The 18,127-nt window shown below is 45.9% G+C and overlaps 1 protein-coding gene across 2 annotated transcripts in view; it reads left to right on the top strand.

The window, feature by feature from the left end:
• Positions 1 to 1,370: 1,370 nt before the first annotated feature.
• The window catches only part of LOC142567698 (coiled-coil domain-containing protein 12), a 74,558-nt gene continuing 57,801 nt past the window's right edge, over positions 1,371 to 18,127 (top strand). The window contains exon 1 of one of the 2 annotated variants that reach the window (XM_075677871.1): positions 1,371 to 1,975. In XM_075677871.1, coding sequence (XP_075533986.1) covers positions 1,476 to 1,970 — 495 coding nt within the window. In that variant the 5' untranslated portion in view covers positions 1,371 to 1,475 and the 3' untranslated portion in view covers positions 1,971 to 1,975. Of the gene's footprint in view, positions 1,990 to 18,127 lie in introns of both variants that reach the window. The other variant, XM_075677870.1, reaches the window with a different exon arrangement.

Raw genomic sequence — 18,127 nt, 5'->3', positions numbered from 1 at the left:
CAGATGGCAAGGAACCAATCGGAATAGTACAGCCAGGGCCCCGATTAGGCGCCGAGTCCTCGTTTAGGGTATCTTTACTGGCTGCCGCGCCAAACAAAAGGTTGCTCATAGCGGGTCGTTCTTGGTTTCGCTCGACAAGTTCCAAACTCCAGCCGGGAACAGCTATTGGGCAACATTATGTGGCAGTTCCAGAAGGGTCCTCGTTGCAGTTTGTCTCAGCTGACTGTTCATCGTGTGGCTGCGAGCAAAGTACTTTGCTTTCAGAAGGCAGCATGCAGTCAAGCGCGCCTGTGGGCGACGAATCTCGCTTACGTTTTTCCGCTATGGCACACCCGGCGTCTGGCTCTCGCGAAAAGCGCTCGGTAAACAAGCTGGGGACCGCTCCAGGCTTAAGTCGACGTCGCATTTTGCAGCTTTCTCTGAAATCGCACTCCCGAAAGTGCAAACTGCAAACTACCGAACAGTTTGAAGTTAGTGTGGGCATCCATTCTCCCTAGGAATAGCGTCAAGCCATCTTTCACGCAAACCGCTGTCGACCGGTATTTCATGAAACGATACGCCGGCACGTCGGCATTGAGTGCTTGACTTACATTGCGGCACACAGCAATAAGGCATGACGACTGCAGTCTTTGTTGGACACTACGGGTAGAAGGATTCACATTTAGGAGGCCTTAAATTGATGGATAAATGAGAGATACAAGGCGCAGGAACTGCGAGCGTAAAGAGCCGGCATTCACCTAAACAAATCCTGCGACGAAGTACGTCTGTCAAGTCGAAATACTTCACAAACAAACTGATGCAAAGCAACACGTCTGCTAACTCCAACTATTGTCGCAATATTGGTAAAGCGCGTTTAAGAACTTTGTAAACCACTCTCGATAACTTAAAAAATGTTTCATGGCATTTCTTAACACACATCGAGATTTTATTTCTTTATTCAAATATTCAAGCAAAAAATGTAGCATAGTCTGTCGTCTGCGCGGCTCCGCGCAACGCGCTTCCCGCAGCCGACGTCGTCTGCTCCGCAACCGTGCCGCCGCGCCTGCGGCCTCCGAGATGGCAGCAGATGCCGTGGTAATCTCAGAGGCCGCAGCACGTGATCTAAGTTGCAGACGTCCGCCACAAGCGGCGCTCGTTGCCTTTTCGCGGAGGAGAGAAAAGAGAGAGGGCCCGGAACCGAGTTTACGGACAACGCGGCTGGCATCTAGTAAAGGAGGCATTGGTTAAAACCACGATCTGGTGTATAAGGGCATAGAGTTTCCTACAAAAAATGTAATTTTTGTAGGAAACTCTATGTATAAGGGGTCGTTGTCCCGAGTCATAGAGTTTCAGTGAGATACTCTATGTCCCGAGTGATCTACGAGTGATCCCGAAGGTCTAGCCATGTCTAGCCCACCCAATCCAATCTTGTCTAGCGGCTTTTTAGAATGGCGGGTTCGTGGGCGGTTTGCACGTTTGCGCAGTTTGCGTGAGTAATGGCCGCCGACGAACAAGTCGGTTCTCTAGAGGAGCAAGCGTTGAAGCGAAAGGAACGCCTTCGCGCGTTACGCGAGAAGAAAACAGGCGCCAACGACGCCGAAGAAGACGACAAAGCCAAACAACCGGTGCCGGAATCGTTGCCAAAGCCGGTATTCAGGTCCTACAGACCCGAGGACGAAGCACTCAAGGAGTCCGTGATCCCGGACATCTCTCCGGCTGCCATCGAAGAAGAGATCAAGGAGAAGATCGCCGTCGGCGATTCGGAAGACCTCGCCAAAGAGGTCGACCTAGCTTCACTCGCTCCGAGGAAGCCCGACTGGGACTTGAAGCGCGACGTGACCAAAAAGCTGGAGAAACTCGAGAGGCGGACCAAGAGGGCCATTGCCGAGTTGATCCGCGAGCGCCTCAGTTCGGGCAAGAGCGGTGCCGATCTGGCCGCCGCCGTAAACACGGCCAGCGGGCCGCAGAACATCGATTCCGACGAGGACTGACCGAGGTAACGCATTCATGGTAAGCACCGGTGGCTTGTTTGCAAAGCGCGCTGTTCATTTGGGGCTTTCACTGCGGCACTGAAAACTACATCTTGCGAATGCATGTCGACGTTTTAAGGCGAATGGAATTCTTGACACTGTGAGACCAGTCTTTTTCATATTCGGCTATCTTACTATATAACCAAAAAACATGAGTCGATTCCGACGAGTGAAGTCTAAAAACAACTTGGGTCACTGGGTATGTACCACTGGCGAGTGTTGCGCCCTTCAGTGAACTGCCACCATGGATCATTGGGTATCTGCCGCTCTTCATAGTAATCATCATAAGAAACATATCCATCACCAATTACACACCCATGATTATCTTGCTAATAAGTGTACAAAAGTACACTTATAACAGAAATGTGTTATATAACAATAGCAGCAGCAGCAACAACAAAAAACCATTCAGTGTTCAGTAAATTTATTTCCTTCTAAAAAAATCTATTCACATATTGGTATAGTCATCGTAGATGAGTTCTGCCCAAACTTTTATTTGGTGATCACTTTGGACGTCGGGTTGCATTGCCAAAATGTATTCATTTCTATTCATGTTTGCTTCTGCTTTTAACATTTTACTCTACTTCAATAATAGCAGCAGTGCCGTAAGTCATGACACTCACATCTGATAGCTTGATTGCTAAATGCAGCAATTCATTGTGTGTTCACGTTGAAACAAATACTGTTGCCCTCTCAGATTGGTAGCATCACATTATTTATTTCTGTGTATGAATAGAAAAAACACGAGATATGATGCAGCACACCTGGTTTCATAGTGAGGAGATAAGCATTTGGCAAGATAAGTATTGCGTAATAATTGAATACTACCAATAGAAGGATCAATTACCTTCACTCACCGTAAGAAATGATTTAAACTGGCAAAATGCAACTATTCATTCTACCTCCTCATAAATGCCTGTCACCACAATAGCGAAAGCTTTCACTTTAACCCATTCACTGCTGCCCGCTGCGTCCGCGTGCGGGCCATCCGTACTGCGCATTGTTTCACCGAAAGTGTGCGCGCATGCCACACTCTCGCCTTTCTGTGCGTAATGAGCGCCTAAGCAAAATATTTGCTGGACACTTATCAAAATGCATTCATTGACACTTGAGAAATATTCACACTTTACTCTGTGAAGTTTTTTCAACTCGCAGGCGTTTCACCGTGTGAAAAATCTTGGAGCACTCAGGCATGTGAAAAGCAGCACCACACTTTTCACACTCCCAGAGGCTTTAACTTTTTTTTCCTTTAGCCTTACACACCTGGCATTGCCTTGAGGCTGCTCATCCCTGTCGCTACCAAGAGGATATCCAATATCACATTCGGAAAGAGCACACTGTCCATTAGAGGTCGCTGTTCCTTCTGCCGCCAGACGCCACCACACGAAAAAAAAAAATGAGAACATAGAAAAGTGCGTTCAAATGACACAGCTCAATACTGTCATCTATCGGTAATATATCCAAGCATCTTCAGATAAGGTGATAAGTGCTGCCGTCTATCAACAGCTTCAGGAAATCATAAAATCGGCAGCCCGGTGATTCGCCGGCTTCGGCAACATTGCCACTGCACGTATGCTCGGCGATTCGCCGGCTTTGGCAGCAAATGGTTTAATACCTTACAGACCCTGCCATGGTTCTTACATAAGGGATGGGTTTACAAAAAATAATAAATTATGGTGACCTTGTTACAATGTGTGACGCGAGGTAACTTCTTCAGGGAAAGCAGATGAGCTGGTAATTGCTGCAATATCCTAAGCAAGGTTGTTGACAGTATGTGCAGGAGGACAGGTTACGTTTAAACCTGTGCGATGGGATATGCGTGACGGTGGCAAAATTGAGTGCACGATTGAGTACACTGTCAAAAAAATGTATGAAATAATGATAAGCTAGAAATAAAATGGTGCTGAGAAAGGGTTTACACAGCAGAATATGCTTTTAAAAAAAGTTACGCTGCTATCATATGAGAATGCAGAGTGAATCAATCGGATAGCATGATTCTGAAAGGCTTCGTGGCCATTTGTGAGGCAGATCTGGTAGGGTTCCAAGTAGGGGGAGGGGAGGGGCTGATGTGTATTCTAGTTGCGGTTGTATTAGTGACTTGCAAGCTAGCAGTTTCATGTGCTGTGCAGCAGTGGCATAGCCAGAAATTTATTTGGGGTGGGGGGGGTTCTTCACTGACAACTACCACTCCTCATCCTCCTTCATCTCTCTCTCTCTCTGTCTCTCTCTCTCTCTCTCTCTCTCTCTCTCTCTATATATATATATATATATATATATATATATCACAAGAAGCCAACTTGTGCGTAATAAATGAAACACAGAAACGATAAATTAATGGAAATTAAAGTGCATGAAAAAACAACTTGCCGCAAGTGAGAACCGAACCCACAACCTTCGCATTTCGCAAAGGTGGTGTAAGTGTTTGTTGGCTTCTTATGATATGACTAATAAAAATCGGGCCCCTCAGTTAACCCCCTTTCTTCTCGTTTATATATATATATATATATATTTTATTTATTTATTTGTAAAATACCTTACAAGGCCCCTACATGGGGATTGAGTAAGGGGGGCATACAATCAAGTACATACAATCTAGTAACAACAATAATAAAAGAAAGCAGCAGCCAAGTGCACAGCTTAAGAGTCAGAGGAACATTAGCTACATAAAGCTGCATATGAGTACAATAAAAAGAAACTCTATAAGTTTGTAACAAACGTATAACAGTGCAAGAAAAAGGTAGAAAAACTAACACAGAACAGTGAGTGTGATATTAACTTTTAACAAGGGTTAAGCGAGTTCAGTGAGTGCTTGAATTTTTCGCGGTCAGTTTCCGCAACTATGTTGTCGGGAAGGTTGTTCCAGAGCTGAATGGCACGTGGGATCGCAGACCAGTTAAATGCTTCTGTTTTACCATAGATGCGCGTGAAGCTATGATGATTATATAATCTGTGGCACGTGTGCGATGACATTTCTAGGTGTAGGTAACGTTTGTTAGTGTGGTGGGCGTATTTATGAAATAATGACAAAAGGGCTATGCCGCGACGATTACTTAGCAGCTGAAGTGAAAGGTGAATCTTTATTTGAGTTACGCTAGAACGGCAGTCATAAATTCAGGAAATGAAACGTGTGGCTCTGTTTTGGATTGATTCCAGCATGGTAATTAAGTAATTTTGGTGGGGAGACCAGACTGGAGCGGCGAACTCAAGTCGAGGGCGAACAAATGTTTGAAATGCCAGTTTGCGGATAAGTGTAGGTGAGTTCCGAAGGTTATGTCGCAGGTAACCCAGTGATTGAGAGGCACTGGTACAGATGGTGCTAATGTGAGAAGTCCAGGAGAGGTTTGTTGAAAGATTTACGCCTAATATTTATATGATGAGGTCCAAAATAACGGGACATTTTTAATACAGTAAGAATAGTTCAAGTTAGTGCGTTTGCGGGTGAAGAACATCACTTTGCATTTTGATGAATTTAAAGTCATTAGCCAGGTGTCACACCAATTAATAATTTGGTTAAGATCATTTTGGAGGATCAGGTGGTCATTGGAGGTGTTAATAGAACGATATATAATGCAGTCGTCAGCAAAAATGCGCATGCATGATGGTAAGTTATTGGGTATGTCATTAATGTATATCAGAAAGAGTAAGGGACCAAGCACGCTTCCTTGTGGTACACCAGATAAAACATCTGAAAGGGGCGAGGAGAAGCTGTTAGCGAAAGTAAACTGCTGTCTGTTAGAACTGCTGTCTGTTAGAAAGAAAATTTCGAAGCCAGGATAGAGTTAAGATAGATAGAATCAAGTTTCAATGATAACTTCAGAAACAGGCGACAATGAGCTACGTGGTCAAAAGCTTTAGAAAAATCCAGAAAGATGCTGTCAGTCTGAAGGTTTGAGTCCATGTTAAAATGTAAATCTGTCGTAAATTCAAGCAGTTGCGTTTCGCACGACAAACCTCTCCTGAAACCATGTTGATTATGAAAAAAGAAGTTGTTCGACTCTAGATGTTGGTAAACATGAGATGCAATAATATGTTCCATCGTTTTACAGCATATGCACGTTAGCGATATCGGTCAGTAGTTCTCAACTAAGTTTTTGTCAGCATCTTTGAAGATGGGTATGACTTTGGCTGTTTTCCAATCTTGGGGTATCTGACCTGTGATTAAAGATTGGTGAAAAATGTGAAATAAAAACTTGCTAGATACTGATACTGTATCTTTTAGTAACTTAGAATTAATATTGTCAATACCTGCTGAAGACGAAACTTTCCAGTAATTAATAAGCTTAACAATACCATCAATAGTAATTTCAATAGGTTGCATGCACCGGTAATCTAGGTCTGCAACAACGGGCAAATTAGTAATACTTTCTTTCATGAATACGGATGAGAAAAATTTATTAAAAACTTGAGCGCACTCATTGTTAGGAATAGGAATGTTGTTTTCTTTATTGTGTAACGAGATGTCATTAGTATTGCATTCAGGAGATAAAATTTGCCAGAACTTTCTGGGATTAGATTTGAGTAGTGAAGGAAGGTCTTGGGAAAAATATTTATTTTTGGCTACATTGAGAGCAGAGCAGTAAGAACTTAAACAGTTAAGATACCTTTCCCAAGCTGACGGGGTGCCGATTCCTTTTGCAGTTCTGTATGAACGTTTCTTTTTGTTTCTGAGTAGATGAAGGAACGTAGTGAACCACGGTTTGTTTTTGTCTTCAGTTATTCTGATTAAAGGAATATTCTGCTCAACCAATGCACATAACTTATCTCTGAACGTGACCCAGTTATCATGAACAGACATAGTGTGGAACAAAGGTAGAAAATGATGTTCAAGAAAGGATTCTAGCTCAATGATGATTACTTCGTAATTTCCCTTGTTGTCACGAATTGTCTTACTTAAGACACCTGTAGATGGTAATGGGATACTGATGGATACATTCAGTAATCTGTGGTCACTGAAACTATCCAACCGTGTTACTTATTCTATAGTTTCTGGGGCGTTAGTTAGTATAAGATCTAAGACGTTGGAGCCACAGGTAGGTTCTTTAATGATCTAATGTTAGGCTAATGAATTCTGATGAAAAACTGCAAGATGATGATAAGTTAGGCCAATCAATGAGAGGAAGATTAAAGTCGCCAATAAGGTATGTGAACTCAGTTGGACAGAGCTGGGTGGCTTTAGCAATGCTATTGCACAGTTCATCAGCGAAGCAATGACTATAATTTGGAGGGCGGTAACAAACGCCTACTAAAACTTTAGCGGAATGGCAGCGGCATGCGGCCCAGACAATCTCCAGACCTGAAGATGTGTCCATAATGTATGATGCGATAGTCTTTTTAATATTGAGGAGGACGCCACCACCTCTTCTATCTGAGCGATCGCAGCGATAAGTATTGTAGGTTAGCTTAGCGGGAAGAATTTCGGGATCGGCTAACTCGGGGGAAAGCCAGGTTTCGGTGAGAGCAAGAATAGTGCAGTCGCAGGCTTCAAGATAAGATGAGACGAGTTCGCGTTTCGACATCAGGCTTCTAATATTAGTGAATGATATTGTTAACGATGTAGCAATGCGATGAGTTAGCGGTGTTTCACGTGTGTCCTGGTCTAGCTATCTGCTGATTTCTATTACTGAACGCTTTGTGGCATCATATGCATAAGATTTGTTATCAATGCACAGTCGGTCAACTGAAAGTTTGAATGGTTTATTTATTGTTTTCGTGTGATCGATCAATTGTTTTCTGGCTTGTCGTGTAGAAAATGAAAAGTCCTCTTGAACGTAGAAACCAGAACCTTTTAGTTTGTGCGCAGCAGCCAAGATGCGTCCTTTATCTTTAAAATATGTCAGCTTAGCAATGATAGGTCTGCGCTTTTCATCAGCGAACTTACCTATTCTATGCACTCTGTCAAACTGGGCACCCGTTACAGTGATACCAAGTTTCTCTGAGCAGAAAGAAATTATCTTCAGCTCCGATGCAGCCCAATCTTCTCGAGCATTATCTTCTATGCCAAAGAACAGCAAGTTTGAGCGTCTCATTCTATTTTCGTTTTCATCACACCTCGAAGAAATGTTTTCAATCTGCTCAGAAAATTTACTCAATGAATGAGAGCCTAGGTCCGGGCCACCTGGGCATTCAAGTGAAAAGTGAAGTCCTCGACTCCACTGCAGAAAGCTTCGTACTCAGCAGCTTGACCTCACCATCTGCAGCAGACTGCCTGTCGTGGGCTGCCTTTAGATCGGCCCGCAAAGTCGCATTTGCTTCTTGAAGTCGACGCACCGTTTCTGAAGCAGCTGCACGGTCATTTTTGACGTAGTTTAGTTTCGCAACTAAAGCAGCCTGCCCTTCCTCAAGTTTAAGTATTTTTTCCGTAGTAGTGGCATCAGCTGCCTCTAGCCTGCGTATTGTTTCCAGTATAGTAGCAAAGGAATCCGCCTCCGCCTTGGACATTGGGCCCGGGTTTGGCTCAACATCACCAGAAAGTACAAGCAAAAGTACAGGTAGAGCGAGGTAGATTATATATATATATATATATATAATCAGCCTATTCTATGTCCACTGCAGGACAAAGGCCTCTCCCTGCAATCTCCAATTAGTCCTGTCTTGTGCCAACAGATTCCAACAAGCACCTACGAATTTCCTAATTTCATCTCTCCACTTAGTCTTCTGCCGTGCTCAACTGCATTTCCCTTCTCTTGGTATCCATTCTGTAACCAACGGTTGTCTAACCTGCGCATTACATGACCTGCCCAGCTCCATTCTTTTTCTCTTTATGTCAATTAGAATATTGGCTATACCCATTTGCTCCCTGATCCAAACCGTTCTCTTTTGGTCTCTTAATGCTATGCTTAGCATTCTTCCTTCCATCACTCTTTGCGCAGTCCTTAACTTGTTCTCAAGCTTCTTTGTCAGAATATATATATATATATATATATATATATATATATATATATATATATATATATATATATATATATATTTAGGAAGCATCGAATTACAGGATGCAGCACAGAAATAGTTCAAATAATAGGTGCACATAGGAAAAACAGGATTACTGACGTTTCGGCTGGGGTACAGCCTTCATCAAGAGTGGGATTGCAAGCACACAGAGTTCAACTTATACATTTTTCTCGGTAAGAAAAAAGAAAGAAGTGAGAGAGAGAGAGAAAGAAAAAAATGTGAGCACAATCTCTACATGCTTGCACTTGTAGAAACAGTGGCATCAAAAAAGAAACATTTCATGACCACAAACATCACATACATTTAGTGGCGTCATGAATACCAATACGTGCATTGGTTCATGTTAAAGTCAGCGAAAACAACTGTAAATGCCAACTTACGCAAACATACAGTTGTGCTTTGTTACATGCAGTGGCATTATGAAAAAAACTGACGGAAAGCAAAAGCAAACCAGGTAAGTAGTTTGTGAATAACCCACAGGTCAACAGGTACGCATGCAGTCATGTCCACAAGGGATGAAACACAAAACACGTAGCCAATGGAATGTACAGGAATGAAGCACAGCGCTAGAACTTCGATAGTATTGTATGATAAAAATTTCACTAACTTTCGGCGACCTGCTGTCCGACTTGTTTGAAGAGATGTTGGGAAGTAACTTGCAATCATGGTGTTGTGGTTATCACGTGACGCATATTGTTGTTGGATCATACTTGGGAAGTTATGAGGCAGACAGTCTGAACCGGGCTGTTTCTTGTTTAGAAGCCTTTCTGAAAATTATGGCATCTGTAGTTCGCAGTAAAATAAGGGCCAGTAGCTTCGAGAGATTAGAAAGTGCCGTGTCTCCTGACACCCGTCTATTCTGAAAATTGCAGAGATGTTTAATAAGGATGGGCTCTGCGCAGCAAGCAGCACGTGTTATATGATGAGGCAGGCGAGCCTCAGCTACGCGACTGGCCATGGCCTTCTGGTATTGAGCAGTCGGGCAGTGACGAGACGCACCCCACGTCCATAATTATTTGTCGATTTGGTTCTTGACGCCTTTTATGTGCGTCTTCCCCCTCCTTGTATTCATCGCTCCACTCCCCTTCTTAACATTATTTTCTGCTAGTCAGTCACACTCTTCAACGTTCACCAGCTTGTTGAACGATGTGGCAGCCCGTAGCATTTCTACACTTCCGTTTCTGCATAGACTTCGAGGCCATTCACCTACCTGCCCTCCCACCTGTTTGTTGTGGTGGTTTCTTAGCTTCCCTGGCCCTTATATTGTTGTGTGGGGAAAGACACAGACAGAAGACGCTATTTACAGGCTGTTTACACTGGAGCCAGGTAGCCAGGCCGACACTCGCTCGCGCCAAGCGCATCAACCGACTTCATCGTCGTTCTCGCGGCGGATCGTTTCTTGAGCATCGCTTGATCATATCGTAATACTATCCCCCCCTCCCCCCCCGTGGCGGCAAAAGCACTGTCACGGTGCTGTTAAATATGTAAGGCGCGTGAAGAGTTGTAGGGCTTGAGTCGGGCGACGTGGACAATGTCACTGGTTGTCACAGCGGAGGACGTAGTGGGCGTGGCTAGAACAATTTCATAGGTGACATCGGTCACTTTGTAACACTTGGTCATTCGTAACATTTGGTCACTTTGGCCTGTGTAACAAAAAAGGAGTTTGTCACATAGGCCAACTTTACGCGAAGGTGACCAAAGCAACACGAGGCTGCCGGGCACAAAATGGACATCACGGTGATGGAGGTCGTAAGCGTTGCTTCTGCTTGTCTTGAGACACTTGTAGACGAGCGCGCGCAAGTTGGCGAGCATGGTTAGCATGGGTGATTGCATCACGGGCATAATCGCTAGTTGAAGCTGTGGCAGACGGTGGTGTGGCGCACAGTGTCCAGTGGTAGCGTTGGTTCGCGGCCATACAAGAGGTAAAACGGGGAAAAGCCAGCAGTTTCGAGACGGGAAGAGTTGTATGCAAAGGTAATCTAAGGTAGAGCCAGGTCCCAGTCACAGTGGTTGTCTGAAACGTATTTGGATAGCATGTCTGTAAGGGTGCGGTTCAAGCGCTCAGTGAGGCCGTTTGTTTGGGGATGGTAGGAGGTGGTAAATTTATGCTGTATTGAGCAGGCACGCATGATGTCGTCAATGGCTTTGGCCAGAAACGTATGGCCACAGTCTGTTAGCAATTGACGCGGAGCACCATGCATCAAAATAATATCATGTAGGAGGAAGTCCGCAACATCAGTTGCGCAACTGGTCGGAAGAGCATGGGTTACGGCGTAGCAGGTCGCGTAGTCCGCCGCGACTGCAACACACTTGTTCTCTGATGTAGATTCCGGAAATGGGCCGAGAAGGTCTAAGCCGACACGATGAAAGGGCTCGGCAGGGATGTCGAGCGGCTGCAGGTAACCAGCGGGGAGCTGGGAAGGCTTCTTGCGTCGTTGGCAAACTTCACAAGCGGCGACGTAATGTCGTACGGAACGGGCAAGGCACGGCCAGAAAAAACGGCGACGTACACGGTCATAGGTTCGAGATACGCCGAGATGTCCTGCCGTTGGTACGTCGTGGAGCTCTTCGATAACGGTGGAGCGGAGGTGTTTAGGTATTACAAGTAGGAACTCAAAGCCGTCCGGATGAAGGTTACGACGGTGCAGAGTACCGTCGCGGAGGACAAAGAGGCGTAGAGTAGCATCGGCCGGAGAGTGCTCAAAACGGTCGATAAGTACTCTGATGTAGGCATCACGGCGTTGCTCGTCAGGCGAAATGAAGCAGCTGTGATACAGAGAATACGCAAGAAGCACTGGCAATATTAGAGGAGTCAGAGTCGTCAACAGGGTAACGCGACAAGCTGTCAGCGTCTTGGCGCAGGCGGCCAGACTTGTACACCACAGAATATGAAAATTCTTGTAGCCTCAAAGCCCATCAACCAAGCCGGCCTGTAGAATCTTTTAGCCAAGAGAGCCATCAGAGAGCATGATGGTCAGTGACTACGGAAAAAGGGCGACTGTAAAGGTAAGGACGGAACTTCGCAACCGCCCAGACTCGTTCTGTCGTTTAGCGCTGTTTTTATTGCTCGTAATCATGAACCAACTATCCCAAATGCGTACTCTTCAACAGCAAGGCATTCTTGTTCCGTAATGGAATAATTGCGCTCCGTTGGTGTGAGGAGGCACCTACGCCATGACCGCTGGCATCTGTACGCAATTCTGTAGGGGCATCAGGGTCGAAGTGGGCGAGAATGGGTGGTGAGGTTAGAAGAGTGACGAGACGAGAGAAGGCGGCTGCCTCGCCAGTGCCCCACGAGAATTGTACGCCTTTCTTCAAAAGGTTAGTTAGGGGTCTAGCAATTGTCGCAAAATCTGGAACAAAACAATGAAAGTACGAGCATAGGCCTACAAAACTTCGAACGTCTGCGGCTGTCTTCGGAACCGGAAACTCTCTGAAAGCGCGAGTTTTGTCGGGATCAGGCTGTACTCCGGATGCGTCAACGAGATGGCCTAGAAGAGTAATTTGCCGGTGGCCAAAACAACATTTGTATGAGTTAAGTTGCAGCTTCGCCTTTCGAAATACGTCAAGTATAGTTGTGAGACGTTCAAGGTGAGTGTCGAACGTCGGCGAGAAGATGATGACGTCGTCGAGCTAGCAGAGGCATGTGGACCATTTGAAACCTTGGAGCAAGGAGTCCATCATACGCTCGAAGGTGGCAGGGGCGTTGCATAATCCAAAAGGCATTACCTTGATTGGTATAGGCCATCAGGTGTGATGAATGTGGTTTTTTCTCTGTCCATGTCATCAACAGCAATCTGCCAGTATCCCGAACGAAGATCAATAGACCGTGCAGGCAGTCAAGGGCGTCATCTATGCGTGGGAGCGGGTAGACGTCCTTCTTAATAATGTTGTTGAGATGACGGTAGTCTACACAAAAGCGCCACGTGCCGTCCTTCTTCTTAACCAACAACACAGGTTACACCCAGGACTCGAAGAAGGCTAAATGATGTTTTTATCGAGCATTTTGTTGACTTCGTTTTGAATTACTTGGCGTTCTGACGCAGAAACTCGATACGGCCGTCGGTGAATAGGCGTAGCATCACCAGTAAGAATCTGATGCTTGACCACGAGCGTCTGGCCTAAAGGGCTATCGTCGATGTCGAAAATATCTCGGTAGGACGATAATACTTGGCAAAGCTCTTCAGCCTACAGCGAGGACAGGTCCGTTGCAACCATTTTCTTTATACGGGATCGGCACCCGAGGCTGGCGCGAGGGGCCTGCTAAGCTTGCGAGAACCATCGGTCGATGACGCTGCCACGTATTGGTCGCCGAGACAATCAACGGTGGCAAGGCAAATACCTTGCAGTAGAATTTGCTTTGCCAATCCAAAGTTACAGATAGGCATGCGAGTGCGGTTCCCAGTAATATTAAGTGTACTGTGAGGCACTGTAACGTCATACCTTATTGGAATGTCGGGCAAAGGAGTGACAAGGTACTCGCCATCAGGAACTGGTGGGAAAGACAACAGGTCAATGTCGGCTATTGACTTTAGCTGCAGGCGAAGAAAGCTGGTGGGACGTAAGCGGCAGTGGGGTGCGTCAGAGGGTTCTGCGAGCGTTGGCAACTCAAGGCGAAGGGTACTGGAAGAGCAGTCAATAAGAGCAGAATGTGCGGAGAGAAAATCGAGGCCGAGAATGAGGTCGTGGGGGCAATGAGCAATTACGGTGAAGAGGACAGGAATGTGGCAGCTGGCGATGCTGACACATGCCGATGATAGGCACAGTAGCGCCATCCGCAACGCGGACGACGCGTGCCGACACTGGGGGAGGAGCTTCAGTCGTCGAAAAGCAGCACTCATAATTGAAAGATGTGCTCCTGTATCGATGAGTGCCGTGACAGGATAGCCATCAACGTCAGCGTCACGAAGGTTTCGGTTCTTGGGTAACGTGACTGAGATTTGAAGGCAGGGTCGACAACGCAGCTTCACCTCCAGAAGCTGCAGTGCCTAGTTTTCCGGCTGGATTTGGGAGGCGATAGGCGGCGAAGAGAAGCGACGGGGTTGGGGCAAACGAGACTGATGGCGTCGAGGTAAGGGCGAGCGGCTGTACCGAAGGTTCGGAGCAGGAGCATCAGTGGCATTGGATTCATGGTGGGTGGTATAGGGAACGGAAGGTCCAAAGGCACGGGAATAAGCGGCGGTGTATGTCCGAGGAGGTGGTGGCCATCGGTTGCGGCAGTGACAAGCAACGCGGCCGATGTGACCGCAGTGGAAGCAGATCGGCCGGTCATCAGGGGTACGCCAATTGGATGAGTTGTGGCGAGATGTGGCGGAAAAGGACTGCCGAGGACGAGGAGGGCCGCTAGAGAACTGGGGAACGCTGGGTTGAGACGTGGAACACACGGAGTTCAGCTCATGCTCTCAAATTCCTGTCGGACGACGGCCTGGATCATCACAATGGTGGTTGTTGGCGGATTGGGAGGCGTCGTGGAGAAAGCTGGCAAACAGGTGGCCTCGAGTTCGCGGCGAACAATACGGGTGACGTCGTCACAGGTGGTGGTCTGCCGTGGTCGACCCTCACATGTCGACGTAGCAGCAGTGTTGGGTAGCCGCGTGATGTGGCTTGTGATACGGCGGCTCTTAGCTTGTTCAAGGCGGCGGCATTCTTTGATGATGGCGTCGATAGTCGAGACGTTGCCAAAAACAAGCAAATTGGAAGCGTTGTCGGCGATGCCTTTTAGAACATGCGACACTTTATCGGCTTCGGACATAGCATCGTCAGCTTTGCGGCATAGAGCCAAGACATCGAGGATGTGGGAAACGTACGGCTCCGTAGATGACTGAACATGAGACGCAAGAGCCTTTCTCGCTGCAGCCTTGCGCCCATTGGAGTCGCCGAGCAGTTCCCATAGCTTCTCTTTGAAATTGTCCCAACTGGTTATCTCGTCGTCATGCGTTTGGTGCCACACGCATGTGGTGCCGCCAAGATAAAGGATGACATTGGCGAGCATAATCGTTGGGTCCCACCTGTTATTAGCACTGGCGTGTTCATAGAGTTTGATCCAGTCGTCAACATTCTGTCCCTCCTGGCCAGAGAACACATCTGGGTCGCGATGTGGGGCGACCGTGACGATTGGAGCAGTGGGACAAGCCGAAGCCGTTGCAAAGGTGTGCGCGTCACCGGGAGGCATGGTGACAAGCTCGGTGTGCTTACCACTTCTGAGTTCCGTGGTGAGGACGGGGATCGCTGACCTCCACCAGAATGTTGCGTGTGGAAAGACACAGACAGAAGAGGCTATTTACAGGCTATTTACACTGGAGCCAAGCAGCCAGACCGACACTTGCTCGCGCCAAGCGCACCGACCAACTTCGTTGTTCTCGCGGCGGCTCGTTTCTTGAGCATCGCTTGATCGTATCGTAATAATATATTTTGCCATACACCAGTCAGTGTTGTGTAGGTCTTTCTTGCCCCGTTTTTGCCCTATTTTCGTTCTCAACAGCATGTACAAACTAGCCTTAGAGCAAGCACTTCTCAATATTATTGACATAATGTGTCAGAGACAAGGCAAATAAAAAAAAGAAAGAAACTGTGGGATTGATACTTTGTCGTTCTCGCGGCGACTCGTTTCTCGAGCATCGCTTGATCGTATCGTAATAGTATATTTTGCCATAGACCAGTCAGTGTTGTGTAGGTCTTTCTTGCCCTGTTTTTGCCCTATTTTCGTTCTCAACAGCATGTACAAACTAGCCTTAGAGCAAGCACTTCTCAATTTTATTGACATAATGTGTCAGAGACAAGGCAAATAAAAAAAAGAAAGAAACTGTGGGGTTGTGTGCTTATTGTGCATTTCCTAGGCAAGCAAGTTGCAGTATTTTTGGAATGCTTTTCTTCCGCACAGTGTAGTTAATGATTTGGTCAAGCACCAGAAATGAGCAGCTCTTTGGTGACAGGAAGGCCTGGTGGGGAGTAACAGTGCTTCCAAGCATAGGCGCTGACTATGGGGTGGTTCCGTGGCCTGAGCCTCCTCAGTATGTTTCCGGAGGTTGCTGCCTGGCAATGCCGAAGCCTACCTCCTCCCCACACACACAAACACCTAAAATGTCATTACCAGAGTTTTGTCACCCACATCAATTGAAGTTTCTTTTGACTTGCATCAACCTTCTCACTTCAAATTTTATTGTGACTTACTGCATCATTGTTGGCACGGACGTGCATGGCTTTTAATTCTTACTTTTGCTGTATTTCTGCAAATCCCGATAATAGGTGGACAGGCGCATTAAAAGCACTAGCGGTGGCTGCCTCATCCGTATTTCCTTGCTTCAACATTGCTTTAAATTTCCACTGTAAACACCATGCACATACACAATATATTTAAATATGTCCACAGGGCAAAGTTTATTATATTTTTAAAAGAGAAGGAGTAGCCAAATAAAAATTCTTTCTAAAAGGTATGGCTAGCCTATGCCTAGGAAATATGTTGATGTACGTTCACGTCGCTTCAAATTGGTTTGCCTGTTTTTTTGACCCTGAAAAAAAGCCTGCAGACTTCAGTGACCCTTTTGGCAGAGTCTTTTATCAATGGCGTGTGAAATGCACGTGAATAGGTTTCTCAGTATTGCTTCTCTTTCCAGTAAGCAATGCTAATGACTCATGAAAAAAAAAAAAGAATCTCTTCTAATAATTTGCAACATGCATTAGGGGCATATGATAACCTTAGTTGCTTATGCGCCACTAAACCCAACACAACAACATTTATTAGAAATGCAAACACCATCACTTGCACACAGAGGTCATAAATATGTACAGGGTGACCCAATTAACTATGATGCGTCCTGATTTAATAAAAAAATAAATTCTGTTCAAGAAAACCTAGTGCATGTTGTTTCCGGCATAGTGGAATAGCTGCCCCGAATTTTTAATCACTGAGATTTAATAGGTAACTGTAATTAATTATCTAACTCGAGGCATACTATCCTAATTATCAATGTGTCAATGAGTCATTAGTAGACACAGACAAGGGACATCTAACTGCGGTATTTTAGTGCCATACTAATTGCGTAAAAATTTTTTTCGACTGATAAACACTGCGAAATATAACAAATACTATGTGACTGCACTACGACCCGCATCATAAAGCAGCGCCCTCGAACAGGCTCCTTCTGAGTTAGCCAGAATGAAATAAAGGAAAGAAAGGAAAACATCGTGATTGAGCTAGTTCCTTATCTTCCATGCCCTGGCTGAAGTAACACGTCGCGTTTGGTCATAGTTGGAAACAAACTGTGATAGCTGTTGTCTTAGCATAAAGTGCACGGATGCTGTCTTTTTTCTCTTTATTTTTTTGCCACAAAACCTACCACCACAAAAGCGAATTGATGTCAGTGCAAAAGCTTAAAGGTGCGTTTTGCTTTGTCCCAGTTGCCATGTCTTTCTCTAACGAACAAAAGGAAAATATGATCCTCGCCTTCGGAGCTGCAAATGGCAACAAGAGGAAGGCCTCAAGCGTATATCAGTCATGGAAGTGTGGCGGTACACCAAGCGCATCGACTATCATCAGAAATTATGAAAACCTGAGACAAACCGGCAGCTTCCAAAAACAGCGGCAGAGGACTCCATCTTTGCGTCCAAGCCTACACACCGATGTTCTAGCATTTACGGCCTTAAACCCTCATGCTAGCACGCGGGACGTGGCTGCCCAGGTACCAATTCCCAAGTCATCAGTTTGGAGGATTCTAAATGACTTGGCCTTTCACCAGTACCACTTTAACCTGCACAATGCGTGAAAGATAGGGACCTGAAGAATCGTCTAAATTTCTCGAATTGGGTCCTCACAGAGGCCGATGAATCACCAGAATTTTTGAGCAACATCATGTGCACAGATGGTGTCAATTTTTGCAGAAACGGCCCGGTAAATTGGCACAATGCACACTGTTGGAGTGATTCCAATTCGCACTCGGCACCAGTAGCAGTGGTCCTTCAGTGTGCGGTTCGAAATTTGTGCCGGTGCTATAATGACATCTTTGATCACACACTGACTGGACAGCATTACGTGGACGAAATGCTTGAAGAAGTGGTGGGTGAGTTTCTCAGCAAAGTCCCGTTGTCATGTCTTCCACTTCTGTGGTACACAGGACACAGCAACAGCTGAACACGAAACTGGCTGGATGCGACTTTTCATGTGCAATAGATTG

This window comes from Dermacentor variabilis, unplaced genomic scaffold (genome assembly GCF_050947875.1).
Source record: "Dermacentor variabilis isolate Ectoservices unplaced genomic scaffold, ASM5094787v1 scaffold_14, whole genome shotgun sequence".
Lineage (NCBI taxonomy): Eukaryota > Metazoa > Arthropoda > Arachnida > Ixodida > Ixodidae > Dermacentor > Dermacentor variabilis.
Note: the sequence above shows the minus strand (reverse complement) of the source record. Positions and strands in the feature narration are given on the sequence as shown.